Source organism: Phalacrocorax aristotelis, chromosome W, assembly GCF_949628215.1.
Source record: "Phalacrocorax aristotelis chromosome W, bGulAri2.1, whole genome shotgun sequence".
Lineage (NCBI taxonomy): Eukaryota > Metazoa > Chordata > Aves > Suliformes > Phalacrocoracidae > Phalacrocorax > Phalacrocorax aristotelis.
The window spans coordinates 29000340-29014749 of NC_134310.1; the positions used below are offsets into that span (position 1 = coordinate 29000340).

Here is a 14410-nt window from a genome sequence, read left to right on the forward strand (position 1 = left end):
AACCTCTTCAAGGCCTGCACCCTCCCAGTGCCCTGGTACTCCTCTCCAGAGCCGTCTCTTCGAGGAGGGAAGCTCCCTCTTATGCCCATAAACTTGTCAAGCCCTCCCGGCGTGCCACACTAGAACCAGCCAGGGAAATATCCATAGGCAGGAACAAAACCCTGCAGGAAACATCACCCTGCCAGCTGGGAACACAGCACGGCCCCATCTGACAGCCGGCATGCTGCGATCCCGAGCCGTAGCCCCGCGAGGCCGTGAACAGCCGCTCCAAGAAGTTCAGGGGTGGTTAGCAAAGGCGAGAGACAGCCAGAGCCCACAGCACATGGAGGTGGCACTTCTCCCCTCCCCTGCTCAAGCCACACACCGGCAGGGCCTTGGCAAACCCCGGAGGGCTCAGTCCCGGGGTGCCACTTGGCCAAGGAGCAGCCGGGAAGGAGCGGGGACACCATTTATTTGGCCAGTTACATGGGCTGTGTCCCACCAAAGGCTCGGAAGTCCAGCACGTGGGTCTCTGCATCAGTGTCCCTCTGTCACTGCCACCCCGTGGGGTGGGGGTTCTTTCTCAGCACCTTGGGGTGCAACTGGGGGTAGCACATCCCCGCTAGCAGGGTGTGCCGTCCCATTTCCCCCCGTGCAGCAGAGCCCCCGTGGGAGAACGGCCCCCCACGCTGTCCCTCGCTGCTGCCCTAGAGCCTCTCCCCCAGCACCCCGAGATGGTACACCACGATCCTCCCGAAGAAGTCAGTGCTGTTTGCAAAGGTGATCTTCAGCTTATCCAGCACCGTCTCCTCCACCTGGAATCTGTGTGGGGCCCGTAAAGGAGAAAAATAGGCAGGGAGACGCCACGACACGTGGGAGACCTGCTCCGAGCAGGCCCACGTGGGGCTCGCACCCTGGTGTACCGCAGCTGGCGATGTCCGGATTTGCTCCAGCTCCGCTGAGTTGCTTTAGTGGTAGCAAAGTACCAACTCTCGTTAAATCTCAGCTCTGCCATCGCCCCCCTGCACCTCCGCAGCCGCGAGCGGCTCTGAACCCACCCGCCAAGCGGTTCGACCCAGCCCGCAACGCAGCGAAGGATATCTGCATGGCGTTGGTGTCCTCGGGGTACAGGTCGGATATTTTCACCAGTTCTTTGCCTGCTTTGCAGCCTGCGGAGGGCGAAGGTGGAGGCAGCTGCGCAGAGGCTCAGGTGCTGGGGGAGCCTCCAACGGCTGCCACAGCCTCGGCTGCTCCGTCTCTCTCTGCTGCAGGGCTGGGAGCACGGCCCTTCCAATGGACCAGGTTCCCATCTGCACCCAAAGCATCCCGGAGAACCCCAGATCCTCCCTACCCACCCCTCTGCTCCAGCCCACGGCCTCAGCCCCTCTGGGGTTTGGGGAACGGCTAACAAATACCTCTGGGCCTCGCAACAAACAGCTGCAAGATCCAGATGTGGCCAAACAGGGGCAGAGGGACCCCCACACCCCCAAATCAGCTCCTCACCTTCCAGCGTGCACAGCCGGCTGGAGAATCCCCCCTGGAACTGGACGTGGAGCTGCGAGACCTTGACGGTGCAGGGGAAATCCAGGGTGACCCACTGGCACGTGCCCTGCAGGCAGGAACGACACCGGGGCTCTGTCACGGCGGGGAGAGCGGGGTGTTCACCCTCTGCACAGCTCCTGTCCCCCCAGCGCAGCTCTTGTCCCATGCACGGCTCCCATCCCACCCCTCCGGCTTTCCCTGTCCTCATCCGCCCACCTGGTCCGAGTTCCAGCACGTCTCCTCGCTCGCGTCGAACATGTGCTTCTTCCCAAACTGCTTCACATCGCGGTTAAGGACAGAGCTCACCCTGCAGGGACACGTGCCACCGTCCCGAGGCCACGGTGAGGACAGCGTCAGTGACGGGACTTGAGTCTCCCACAGGGCGAGGGGACAGCGTGTGGCACCCAGGAGGGACCCGCCTGGGGGTGGCGGCCGCAGCACCCTGCTGCCTGCTGGCCCCTCGGGGGGCTGGGACTCACCGCGTGGCCGTGTCGGCGCAGATCAGGGGCTCCACGGGCATCGCTGCCTGCGGCCGTGCTGCCTGCGGAGAGACGGGGTCAGCGAGGGGCAAAAATGGGGACACCCAGCAGCAACGGGGACACCCTGGCAGCACTGGGGACACTCAAGCAGCAATGGAGACCCTCGGACAGCACTGGGGGCACCCTGGCAGCACTAGGGACCCTTGAGCAGCATTGGGGGCACCCTGAGCATCACTGGAGACCCCTGGGCATCACTGAGGATGCTCAGCAGCATTGGGGGCATCCAGATGGCATTGGGGACCCCTGAGCAGTATTGGGCAACCCCGAGCAGTACTGGGGACCCCTGGAGCGCCCTGGGGACACCCTGGCAGCACTGGGGACACTCCGGCACCATTGGGGACCCCTGAGCAGCAATGGAGACCCCCGAGCAGCATTGGGGACCCTTGAGCAGTACTGGGGATGACCAGCAGCATTGGGGGCATCTGGGCAGCACTGGGTACCTCTGGGCAGCATTGGGGACCCCCAGAGAGCACTGGGGGCACCCTGGCAGCACTGGGGACAGTCCGGCAGCATTGGGGACCGCCGAGCAGCAATGGAGACCCTCGGACACCACTGGGGGCACCCTGGCAGCACTGGGCACCCCCGAGCAGCACTGGGGACGCTTGAGAAGCACTGGGCGTACTCCGAGCAACATTAGGGACCCCCGGGCAGCGTTGGGGACCCCTGAGCGGCACCGGGGACCCCCGGAGAGGCCTGAGGACGCCCAGCAACATTGGGAACCCCTGAGCAGCAGTGGGAACCCCTGGGCAGCACCGGGTCCCGTCCCCGCCGCGCCCCGCGCCCACCCCCGTCCCCTCCGGCCGCCGCGCACTCACCGCCCGCCCCGCGCAGGAAGCGGCGGAACTGCTTCCCCGGGACCCGGGCGTTGCGGGAACGCCCCCGCCCCCCCCGCCCCGCAACGCCCCGCCCCGCAGCGCCCCGCCCCTCCCCCGCCGCGGCCACCCGGCCGTGCGGGAGCGCCCTGCACCCCCCGCCGGGCGGGGGGGGGCGCATGTAGCACCCCGGGCGCCCCCTGCCCAGCACCGCCGTGGGGTGCTGGTCCCCCGTGCTTCACCCCACCCGCAAAGGACTCGCACCCCCACCTCCACGCCGTGGTCCCACCCGGCCCCTGCACGGCCCGGGGGTCGGGGGTACAACATCCATCCCCACCCCCAGCCCGGTTCCAGTGGGGACCCCGGCGGACCTGGGCTGGGGGCGGCTGGGTGCCCTCCTGGGCCAGCTCTGTAGGTGGCACTGCCGGCGCGCGGCTGAGAGAGCGGCGGGGAGAAACGGCGGCGGGAGAGACCGAGTGCCGGGGGTGCAGGGGCCCTGCGTGCTCCGGCATCCCCGCGTGCTCCGGCATCCCCGCGTGCTCCGGCATCCCCGCGTGCCCCGACATCCCCACGTGCTCCAACATCCCCGCGTGCTCCAACATCCCCGCGTGCTCCAACATCCCCGTGTGCCCCAGCATCCCCGCGTGCCCCAGCATCCCCGCGTGTCCCAGCATCCCCGCGTGCTCCGGCATCCCCGCGTGCTCCAACATCCCCGCGTGCTCCGGCATCCCCGCGTGCTCAGGCATCCCCGCGAGCTCCAACATCCCCGCGTGTTCCAACATCCCCACGTGCTCCAACATCCCCGCGTGCTCCGGCATCCCCGCGTGCTCCAACATCCCCGTGTGCCCCGGCATCCCCGCGTGCTCCAACATCCCCGTGTGCTCCAACATCCCCACGTGCTCCAGCATCCCCGCGTGCTCCAACATCCCCGTGTGCCCCGGCATCCCCGTGTGCCCCAGCATCCCCGCGTGCTCCAACATCCCCGTGTGCTCCAACATCCCCACGTGCCCCAGCATCCCCATGTGCCCCGGCATCCCCGCGTGCTCCAACATCCCCGTGTGCCCCGGCATCCCCGTGTGCCCCGGCATCCCCGTGTGCTCCAACATCCCCGTGTGCCCCAACATCCCCACGTGCTCCAACATCCCCGCGTGCTCCGGCATCCCCGCGTGCTCCAACATCCCCGCGTGCTCCAACATCCCCACGTGCTCCAACATCCCCGCGTGCCCCAGCATCCCCACGTGCTCCAACATCCCCGCGTGCTCCGGCATCCCCGTGTGCTCCAACATCCCCGCATGCTCCAACATCCCCGTGTGCCCCAGCATCCCCACGTGCTCCAACATCCCCATGTGCTCCGGCATCCCCGCATGCTCCAACATCCCCGCGTGCTCCAACATCCCCACGTGCTCCAACACCCCCGTGTGCCCCGGCATCCCCGCGTGCCCCAACATCCCCGTGTGCCCCGGCATCCCCGTGTGCCCCGGCATCCCGACGTGCTCCAACATCCCCACGTGCTCCAACATCCCCACGTGCTCCAACATCCCCGTGTGCCCCGGCATCCCCACGTGCTCCAACATCCCCGCGTGCTCCAACATCCCCACGTGCCCCAGCATCCCCGCGTGCCCCGGCATCCCCGCGTGCTCCAACATCCCCGTGTGCCCCGGCATCCCCACGTGCTCCAACATCCCCGCATGCTCCAACACCCCCGCGTGCTCCAACATCCCCACGTGCTCCAACACCCCCGCGTGCTCCAACATCCCTGCGTGCCCCAGCATCCCCGTGTGCTCCAACATCCCCGCGTGCTCCAACACCCCCGCGTGCTCCAACATCCCCACGTGCTCCAGCATCCCCGCGTGCTCCAACATCCCCGCGTGCTCCGGCATCCCCGTGTGCTCCAACATCCCCGCGTGTTCCAACATCCCCACGTGCTCCAACATCCCCGCGTGCTCCGGCATCCCCGCGTGCTCCAACATCCCCGTGTGCTCCAACATCCCCGTGTGCCCCGGCATCCCTGCGTGCTCCAACATCCCCGTGTGCTCCAACATCCCCACGTGCTCCAGCATCCCCGCGTGCTCCAACATCCCCGTGTGCCCCGGCATCCCCATGTGCCCCAGCATCCCCGCGTGCTCCAAAATCCCCGTGTGCTCCAACATCCCCGTGTGCTCCAACATCCCCACGTGCTCCAGCATCCCCATGTGCCCCGGCATCCCCGCGTGCTCCAACATCCCCGTGTGCCCCGGCATCCCCATGTGCCCCAGCATCCCCGCGTGCTCCAAAATCCCCGTGTGCTCCAACATCCCCACGTGCCCCAGCATCCCCATGTGCCCCGGCATCCCCGCGTGCTCCAACATCCCCGTGTGCCCCGGCATCCCCGTGTGCCCCGGCATCCCCGTGTGCCCCAACATCCCCACGTGCTCCAACATCTCCGCGTGCTCCGGCATCCCCGTGTGCTCCAACATCCCCGCGTGCTCCGGCATCCCCGCGTGCTCCAACATCCCCGCGTGCCCCAGCATCCCCACGTGCTCCAACATCCCCGCGTGCTCCGGCATCCCCGCGTGCTCCGGCATCCCCGCGTGCTCCAACATCCCCGCGTGCTCCAACATCCCCGTGTGCCCCAGCATCCCCACGTGCTCCAACATCCCCATGTGCTCCGGCATCCCCGCATGCTCCAACATCCCCGCGTGCTCCAACATCCCCGCGTGCCCCAGCATCCCCGTGTGCCCCGGCATCCCCGTGTGCCCCGGCATCCCGACGTGCTCCAACATCCCCACGTGCTCCAACATCCCCACGTGCTCCAACATCCCCACGTGCTCCAACATCCCCGTGTGCCCCAACATCCCCGCGTGCTCCAACATCCCCACGTGCCCCAGCATCCCCGCGTGCCCCGGCATCCCCGCGTGCTCCAACATCCCCGTGTGCCCCGGCATCCCCACGTGCTCCAACATCCCTGCGTGCTCCAACATCCCCACGTGCTCCAACATCCCCGTGTGCCCCGGCATCCCCACGTGCTCCAACATCCCCGCATGCTCCAACACCCCCGCGTGCTCCAACATCCCCACGTGCTCCAACACCCCCGCGTGCTCCAACATCCCCGCGTGCCCCAGCATCCCCGTGTGCTCCAACATCCCCGCGTGCTCCAACACCCCCGCGTGCTCCAACATCCCCACGTGCTCCAACATCCCCGCGTGCTCCAACATCCCCGCGTGCTCCGGCATCCCCGCGTGCTCCAACATCCCCGCGTGTTCCAACATCCCCACGTGCCCCAGCATCCCCGCGTGTCCCAGCATCCCCGCGTGCTCCGGCATCCCCGCGTGCTCCGGCATCCCCGCGTGCTCAGGCATCCCTGCGTGCTCCAACATCCCCGCGTGCTCCAACATCCCCGTGTGCCCCAGCATCCCCGCGTGCTCCAACATCCCCGTGTGCTCCAACATCCCCACGTGCTCCAGCATCCCCGCGTGCTCCAACATCCCCGTGTGCCCCGGCATCCCCGTGTGCCCCAGCATCCCCGCGTGCTCCAACATCCCCGTGTGCTCCAACATCCCCACGTGCCCCAGCATCCCCATGTGCCCCGGCATCCCCGCGTGCTCCAACATCCCCGTGTGCCCCGGCATCCCCGTGTGCCCCGGCATCCCCGCGTGCTCCAACATCCCCATGTGCTCCAACATCCCCACGTGCCCCAGCATCCCCGTGTGCTCCAACATCCCCGTGTGCCCCAACATCCCCACGTGCTCCAACATCCCCGCGTGCTCCGGCATCCCCGCGTGCTCCAACATCCCCGCGTGCTCCGGCATCCCCGCGTGCTCCAACATCCCCGCGTGCCCCAGCATCCCCACGTGCTCCAACATCCCCGCGTGCTCCGGCATCCCCGCGTGCTCCAACATCCCCGCGTGCTCCAACATCCCCGTGTGCCCCAGCATCCCCACGTGCTCCAACATCCCCATGTGCTCCGGCATCCCCGCATGCTCCAACATCCCCGCGTGCTCCAACATCCCCGCGTGCCCCAACATCCCCGTGTGCCCCGGCATCCCCGTGTGCCCCGGCATCCCGACGTGCTCCAACATCCCCACGTGCTCCAACATCCCCACGTGCTCCAACATCCCCGTGTGCCCCGGCATCCCCGCGTGCTCCAACATCCCCACGTGCCCCAACATCCCCGCGTGCCCCAGCATCCCCGCGTGCTCCAACATCCCCGTGTGCCCCGGCATCCCCACGTGCTCCAACATCTCTGCGTGCTCCAACATCCCCGCGTGCCCCAGCATCCCCGTGTGCTCCAACATCCCCGTGTGCCCCGGCATCCCCGCGTGCTCCAACATCCCCGTGTGCTCCAACATCCCCACGTGCTCCAACACCCCCGCGTGCTCCAACATCCCTGCGTGCCCCAGCATCCCCGTGTGCTCCAACATCCCCGTGTGCCTCGGCATCCCCGCGTGCTCCAACATCCCCGTGTGCTCCAACATCCCCGCATGCTCCAACACCCCCGCGTGCTCCAACATCCCCACGTGCTCCAACACCCCCGCGTGCTCCAACATCCCTGCGTGCCCCAGCATCCCCGTGTGCTCCAACATCCCCGCGTGCTCCAACACCCCCGCGTGCTCCAACATCCCCACGTGCTCCAACATCCCCGCGTGCTCCAACACCCCCGCGTGCTCCAAAATCCCCACGTGCCCCAGCATCCCCATGTGCCCCAGCATCCCCGTGTGCTCCAACATCCCCGTGTGCTCCAACATCCCCGCGTGCCCCAGCATCCCCGCGTGCCCCAGCATCCCCGTGTGCTCCAACATCCCCGTGTGCCCCGGCATCCCCACGTGCTCCAACATCCCCGCATGCTCCAACATCCCCGTGTGCCCCAGCATCCCCGCATGCTCCAACATCCCCGTGTGCCCCAGCATCCCCGCGTGTCCCAGCATCCCCGCATGCCCCAGCATCCCCGCGTGCTCCAACATCCCCGCGTGCCCCAACATCCCCGCGTGCCCCAGCATCCCCGCGTGCCCCGACATCCCCATGTGCTCCAACATCCCCGCGTGCCCCAGCATCCCCACGTGCCCCAGCATCCCCGTGTGCCCCAACATCCCCGTGTGCCCCAGCATCCCCGCGTGCTCCAACATCCCCGCGTGCCCCAACATCCCCGCGTGCTCCGGCATCCCCGCGTGGTCCAGCATCCCCGTGTGCCACAGCATCCCCACGTGCTCCAACATCCCTGCGTGCTCCAACATCCCCACGTGCTCCAACATCCCCGCGTGCCCCAGCATCCCCGCGTGCCCCAGCATCCCCGTGTGCCCCAGCATCCCCGTGTGCCCCAACATCCCCGTGTGCTCCAACATCCCCGCATGCTCCAACATCCCCGCGTGCCCCGGCATCCCTGCATGCCCCAGCATCCCCACGTGCTCCAACATCCCTGCGTGCTCCAACATCCCCGCGTGCCCCAGCATCCCCACGTGCTCCAACATCCCTGCGTGCTCCAACATCCCCGCGTGCCCCAGCATCCCCGCGTGCTCCAACATCCCCGCGTGCCCCAACATCCCCGCGTGCTCCGGCATCCCTGCGTGCTCCAACATCCCCGTGTGCCCCAGCATCCCCACGTGCTCCAACATCCCCGTGTGCTCCAACATCCCCGCATGCTCCAACATCCCCGCGTGCCCCGGCATCCCTGCATGCCCCAGCATCCCCACGTGCTCCAACATCCCCGCATGCTCCAACATCCCCGCGTGCCCCAGCATCCCCGCGTGTCCCAGCATCCCCGCGTGCCCCAGCATCCCCGTGTGCTCCAACACCCCCACGTGCTCCAGCATCCCCACGTGTCCCAGCATCCCCGCGTGCTCCAACATCCCCGTGTGCTCCAACATCCCCACGTGCTCCAGCATCCCCGCGTGTCCCAGCATCCCCGCGTGCTCCAACATCCCCGCGTGCCCCAGCATCCCCGCGTGCCCCAGCATCCCTGCGTGCTCCAACATCCCCGCGTGCCCCAGCATCCCCGTGTGCCCCAGCATCCCCGTGTGCCCCAGCATCCCCGTGTGCTCCAACATCCCCGCGTGCCCTGGAATCCCCGCGTGCTCCAGCATCTCCGCGTGCTCCAACATCCCCGCGTGCTCCAACATCCCTGGGTGCCCTGGCATCCCCGCGTGCTCCAACATCCCCGCGTGCTCCAACATCCCTGCATCCTCCAGCATCCCTGCACAGCCCAGTGTCCCTGTATGCTCCAGCATCCCTGCGTGCCCCGGCATCCATGCACACCCTGGCATCCCATGCTCCATCATCCCTGCGTGTCCCAGCGTCCCTGCATGCCCCATCATCCCTACATGCTGCTGCACGCCCCCTCGATGCAAGTCCCCAGCACAAAGAATGGGGAAATCCAAGCCCTCCTTGCTTCCCCACCTCTCGGCCAGCACGGCAGGGCTGGCTGTCCCATGGGCACCCCGACCAGGCAGGGCTGAGTTCACCCTCGAGCCTGCAAGGAACCCACGGGGAGCCCGGAGCAGCTGTGCAGGGAGAAATCGCCCCCCACATGCACACATATAACACGGCAGCTACTTAAAATTGTCTTTCGCAGGCATATGGTGCCGCTGCGCTTGCCCACAGCCTCGGGTCTTTGCAGATGTGGCCCGGTGCTCAGCGAGGTTGCCAAGCCTTGACCCCGTGGTAGTCCCACGTCCCCACTCGGCCCCCGCGGCCACCTTGCTGGGGGAGGCAATGCAAGGTAGAGGCGCAGCAGCGCTCTGCAGCCCTCCCAAACCTCCCCGGGTGCTGAGCTGCCTGCATGAGTCACGGCAGCCGTGGTGAGGCTGCCTGCGCTCAGCCACAAGCAAAAATAAAACCAGCCGAGTGCTGCAAAGCCATCACCTCCCCCTCGCAGCGTGGCTCTGGGGGCTCCGGCCGCCTGGCTCGGCCCCCGGCTGGGGCTGTGCACACGCCTCCACGTGCATGTCACTGGGCGCACACGTGTGTGCCCATGCATGCGCACACATGCGGTGACACAGCAGCACACGCATGACGTGTTCCGCCTTCCTCCTCCTTCCTCCCCTTCTCCCGCCCCTGAGTTTTGCCTGAGAAATTGGGTCAAAAACCACAGGAGCCTTAACTGCCCCTCGGCTCATCACGCGCCGGGGTTGGGTCTGCCATTTGTGCCACCGCTGCCCGCGTCACCTCCTGCCCGCACCTGCCGGCACTGTCCCCCAGTTCCCCCCAGTGACCCCCCGGCCCCTCCAGCCCTGCCCGCTGGGTGGGAACCGGGGGTCAGTGTTCCAGCTGGGGGCTCTTTGGCCTCAGCATCTTCCTCACCCTCCTCGCTCTCGAGGAACGAGGCGGGCGGTAGATGCAGCTGTTTCACGCCAGGCTGTGGCGGGAGCAGCTTGGCGGTGTTGGCTCCCGGCTGCCGTCCAGCCCGGCACTCAGCCGCCCACTTGGGGGGCCTTTGCATTTTATCCAAGAGCTAATAGAAAGGCTGGTGCCAAACCAGGCGCCGGCACGGATCCAGACCCCCCGCTCCCACCGGGCACAAGCTCCCACCCGTGAGTCGCCAGGATGCTGGCCCTGTGCCGCCGCAGCCACCTCGTGCCGGCGGTGCAGGAAACGGGTGCTGGTGCCTTTTGTGCGACGGGTGCCAGCGTGTGAGTTTTGCTGAGCAACCCCGGCTGGCACCAGGAGCTGCTTCTGAAGAAGAAGCGGGTCTTGTGCCCTTCGTCGTTAATTACTTGCGGCGATTGATTTCCACTTCCGTGTAAACACTGGAGATTACCGGTGAATGCGGCACAGGCGTTATTCAACACCGCGGCCCCTCCGCCTGGCACAGGGCCCTGCCTGTTCTCTGGGATGTGCCTCTGCCTTTATTCCCCCTGCCTGCACAGAGGGGCCGGGGGTCCCGGGAGGGGGGGGGAAACGGGATGGGGAAGGGCAGGATTTGGCACAGCCGGTAATTCATGCGAAATAACAATGCGGTGGCATCTCCGCGCTGGGAAGGAGTTGTGCAGGGCAGCGATGGGTGCATCCCTCTGGAAGAGGAAGGATAAAAGGATATAATTATAATTATCTTCTTCTGGCCCTAATTTTAAGCCGCAATCTTGCGTTTCCTCACAAAGGGGTGAGGGCACTGGGCTCGTGGCCTGGCTGCTGCGGTACCGGTGTCCTCCCGGCCCGTGCCACTGTGCAGGGAGTGCCAGAGATGTGGCACACCAGCCATGAGCAGGTGTCGGGGTAGGATGTGCCGTTAATGAGCTTGGCCCTGCTAACGGGAGATGCTGCTAGGTGTCCCCGCACGGGCAGTACTGGGGGGGCAATTACCGCCCCGGCTAATGAACCAGCGCAGCGTCCTGCCGGCACTGCTGCTAATTATTGCTGCTGTCAGAGAGGGGCTGAGCGGGGTTGGTGTCACCCAGCCCACGCCAGCTCTGCCAGCTGCTCCCCCAAAATCACCCAGCGGTGCCGCCGTGGGCACCAGGGTGCGGGGCTGGGCGCTGCCTGCGAATGCTGAGCTGGTGGCATTGCCACCCAGGAGAGTCCCTGGATGAGGGGACTGTGCTGGGTGACAGCCTGTGTGCCCGGTGGAGGGTGGGTGCTGGTGGGGCTGGGTGCTGTGGGAGGGCGAAGGACCCAGCCAGAAGGGGGAAGGGAAGGAGGCAGTTGCCATGGAAACAGAAAATAAAATCAATGCATCCTGCCAGTGGGTTTGGAGGGAAGTTGGGTCTGGCCAGGGCAAAGTGCCTGCATCCCTGGGGGGGGATGCTGCAGGCCCCAGTCCGGACGCCTCTGAGCCTTCACCGCCATGCCCAGGTTGTGCCATGGGGCAGGTTTGGCAAAAGTTCTGCTTTTGGCCAGGGCCAAAAGTAGAAACAAGCCGCAGCCCGGGGCAAGGAGCAGCGGGCGAGGGGTCGGGGGCAGCGTGGAAGCAGGTCCGTGGCACCAGGTTGCAGCCTGTCCCCTCTGGAGAGGACCCCGGGTTGGGGTATCTTCCCCTGCTCCAGCCCCAGATTTGGACCAGCATCTCAGCCAGGACAGGCACCGGCTGCTGGTTCACCCTGCCACGGAGCCGTCGGCCTGTCCGTCCATCCGTCCACCCTCCTGCTGCCTGTCCCCGTGCCAGTGCCCCGAGCACTGGCCCCAGCTGCGGTGGCAGAGGCCTCATTAATAAGCCGCTCTCCCGATGAATGTGGCAGCTCTCCTGGAACGGGCTTCATTAGCTGCCGGCGGACCTGAGCAGAATAACAAGCGGCTCCGTGGGGCACGGGATGGGGTCCCCCCGTGCACCCCCAGCAATGCAGGGACTGGGGCACGCTCCGGTCGCAGGGAGGTGGGGGGTCCCTTGCCATGCAGGGAGGGTCTCTGGCACCCTGGTCCCCTGGCGCTCAGCGCCTGTGGTATGGCAGCAGCGGTGCTGCTCAGCACCCCGGTCACGGCACCGCGGGCCCGGCTGCCAAACCGGGCAGCATCAGAGCTCAGGAGGCTCCTGGCATCACTGCCCCCAAACTGGCTCTGCCATCAGGGTGACAAGGGCGCTTCGCCTCCTGCTCTCGCAGGGCCAACCCCTCCAACCCCTTCAGGTCCCCATCGACCCTGCGGTGTCCCCACGCCTGTCCCCACGCCGCGTGTTAGCCACGTCACCTCTCTGTTGTGGCTTTTGATGGGAGCGAGACCTGGCTGAGACCTATCAGACTCATGTCACATGGCTCCTGGCCCCTCTGCTGTCCCTCCCTGGGTGGCTGGGGCCAAGCCAGAGCTGTGCTGGAGCTGTGGGGACCCTCCCAGCCCCACGCTGGGGCTGGAGCCCCCCTGGGTGTCCCCGGGGGCAGTGGCAGGTCCCGGCCCTTCGTGGCGAGAGCCCCTCACCATCGTCGCTGCACACCCCAATCGTGGCGGCCGCCTCCCAGCGTCCCTGTCACAACAAAGGAAAACATCTCTGGATGGAAACTGCAGGAGGGTCGTCACGGCAACACTGCTGCAGGATTTCACCAGAAACCCAGCATTCGGGCTCAAAAAGACGCTCGGGTCCCTGCTCACTCTGGCAGACGCCGGTGCAAAACCCAATGGGGCTGGGGCCGAGTGAGCGGGACCGAGGGAGGGAGTCACCCCAACCATCGCTGCCCCAGGGGCCCGGCCTGTCCCCGGTGGGGTGGGGGACACGGGGCGCAGCGGGGACCCAGCGATGGCAGGTGGTGCCTCGTGGGAGCAGCTTGGGACAGAGCCATCGGTGCTCTTGGGGTGACGCCGCGAGGATGGGCTGCACATGGGGCTGGGGGTGCAGAAGGGGTCCTGATCCAGGCAACGATGGGGACATGGGGACGTCTGTCCATGCCAGGCATAGCTGGCTCCCCCAGCCGGGTGGAAGGATGGGCACAGCAGGATGTCGGGGCTCCAGGTTGGGCCCCGGGGGGTGGGGGGACCCCATGAAGTCATCTCACAGCTGGAGGGACAGGCCAGGGGGACACTGGGGCTCCAAACTGGTGCTGGCAGAGTCCCTGCCACCACCCCGCCATGGGCTGTGGTCCCCAGGGGGCGGAGCAGCTGCCGGCGCGGGGAGGATGGTGGGGGGAGAGGTGTCTATTAAATCCCCATCCATAAGCCGTGCTGGCTGGTGTCTGTTATGACATTTATCTCCACTCGAGAGGAGAGCTCCGATAACTCTCTGCCAGCACCTTCCTCAGCAAGACAAATGGCCGGCGGCAGATCAGCCACGCTGCCTCTGCCGGGGTCCTGTTTCCCACCGGGAGGTGGTCGGGTGGGTGCCCGAGGTGCCTCTGCTCCCCCCTCACCTGCCCCTTGCTGCTCTGAGCCCATGGGGAGGTTTGAGTCCCCAAGCAGCTCCGGCTTTGCTCTCTCCAGAGCCCCTTCGCTCCACAGACCCATCGCGGGTCTGCGTCAAGGCTGGGTGCAGCTTTGTCACCGTGCCCGGTGCTCATTAACAAAGGGTGGCCCACAGGAGGTGGGTGCCAGGGGGACCCCCCTACTGCCACGTGCAGGAAGGAGCCGGGTCCCGGATGAACCCATCTAATCCCTGCCCCATGCACGATGCATCATGTGGGTCAGACCCACCGGCGCTGCTGGCTTTCCGGATGAAGCTTAGGAAGACGGAGAGCGGGAGGAAGGGTTTGGGCAGCGGGCTGTGGGCAGCCCCGTGGGCAGCATGGAGGCAGCAGGCGGGTGGGATGCGGGTCTTGCTGTGGGTGCAGGACCCGGCTGTGGCGGGGAGCAGCGGGAGCATCTTCACCCCAAAGGGTGCCCAGGCCCTCACACGAGCAGGGCAAGCGTTTCGGAGCTGGCCGCATCCCACCACACACCGGCAGCGGTCCTGCCTCCACTGGGAGCCGCGCTCCTCCACGCTGGACCATCAGACGGTGCAGCACCCTCCTTCTAGGAAACCCTAGCAAGCACCCATGGGTGCCCTTTCCAAAGCAGGACAGCGGGATGGAGACCCTTAGGGTGGCAGCATCAGCCACCTGGATCCGCTCGGAGCGGGAAGTTGTCAGGGTGCCGGCAGATCCCCTGGGACCCTCTCCCCAATCCTGCTTGGCAAACACCATGGGGGCGTTAACCCCTGTCGCTGTCCCCCATGCT

General features: G+C 66.9%; 1 protein-coding gene across 2 annotated transcripts; it reads right to left on the reverse strand.

Annotated features, from left to right (window-relative positions):
• Positions 1–557: 557 nt before the first annotated feature.
• Positions 558–2936, reverse strand: NR2C2AP (nuclear receptor 2C2 associated protein). Of its 2 annotated transcripts, none has more exons than XM_075076991.1 (6): positions 2876–2936; positions 2001–2062; positions 1738–1828; positions 1483–1588; positions 1080–1148; positions 558–802 (listed from the first exon to the last, which is right to left on the reverse strand). In XM_075076991.1, exons 2-6 carry the CDS (start codon positions 2039–2041, stop codon positions 687–689), a joined length of 423 nt encoding a protein of 140 aa, XP_074933092.1. In that variant the 5' UTR covers positions 2042–2062; positions 2876–2936; the 3' UTR covers positions 558–686. The 2 variants fall into 2 exon arrangements, with proteins under 2 accessions (XP_074933092.1, XP_074933091.1); XM_075076990.1 differs by lacking the exon at positions 2876–2936 and adding an exon at positions 2501–2791.
• Positions 2937–14410: the final 11474 nt, after the last annotated feature.

Coding starts and splice junctions, on each gene's coding strand:
- NR2C2AP (XM_075076990.1), bottom strand. CDS start 2,773: ATGTTGCTGGGCGTCCTCAGGCCTCTCCGGGGGTCCCCGGTGCCGCTC. Junction 2,063..2,500: donor GTCCCCAATGCTGCCCAGAG/GTACCCAGTGCT, acceptor GTCTCTCCGCAG/GCAGCACGGCCGCAGGCAGC. Junction 803..1,079: donor GGACACCAACGCCATGCAGA/TATCCTTCGCTG, acceptor GGGCCCCACACA/GATTCCAGGTGGAGGAGACG.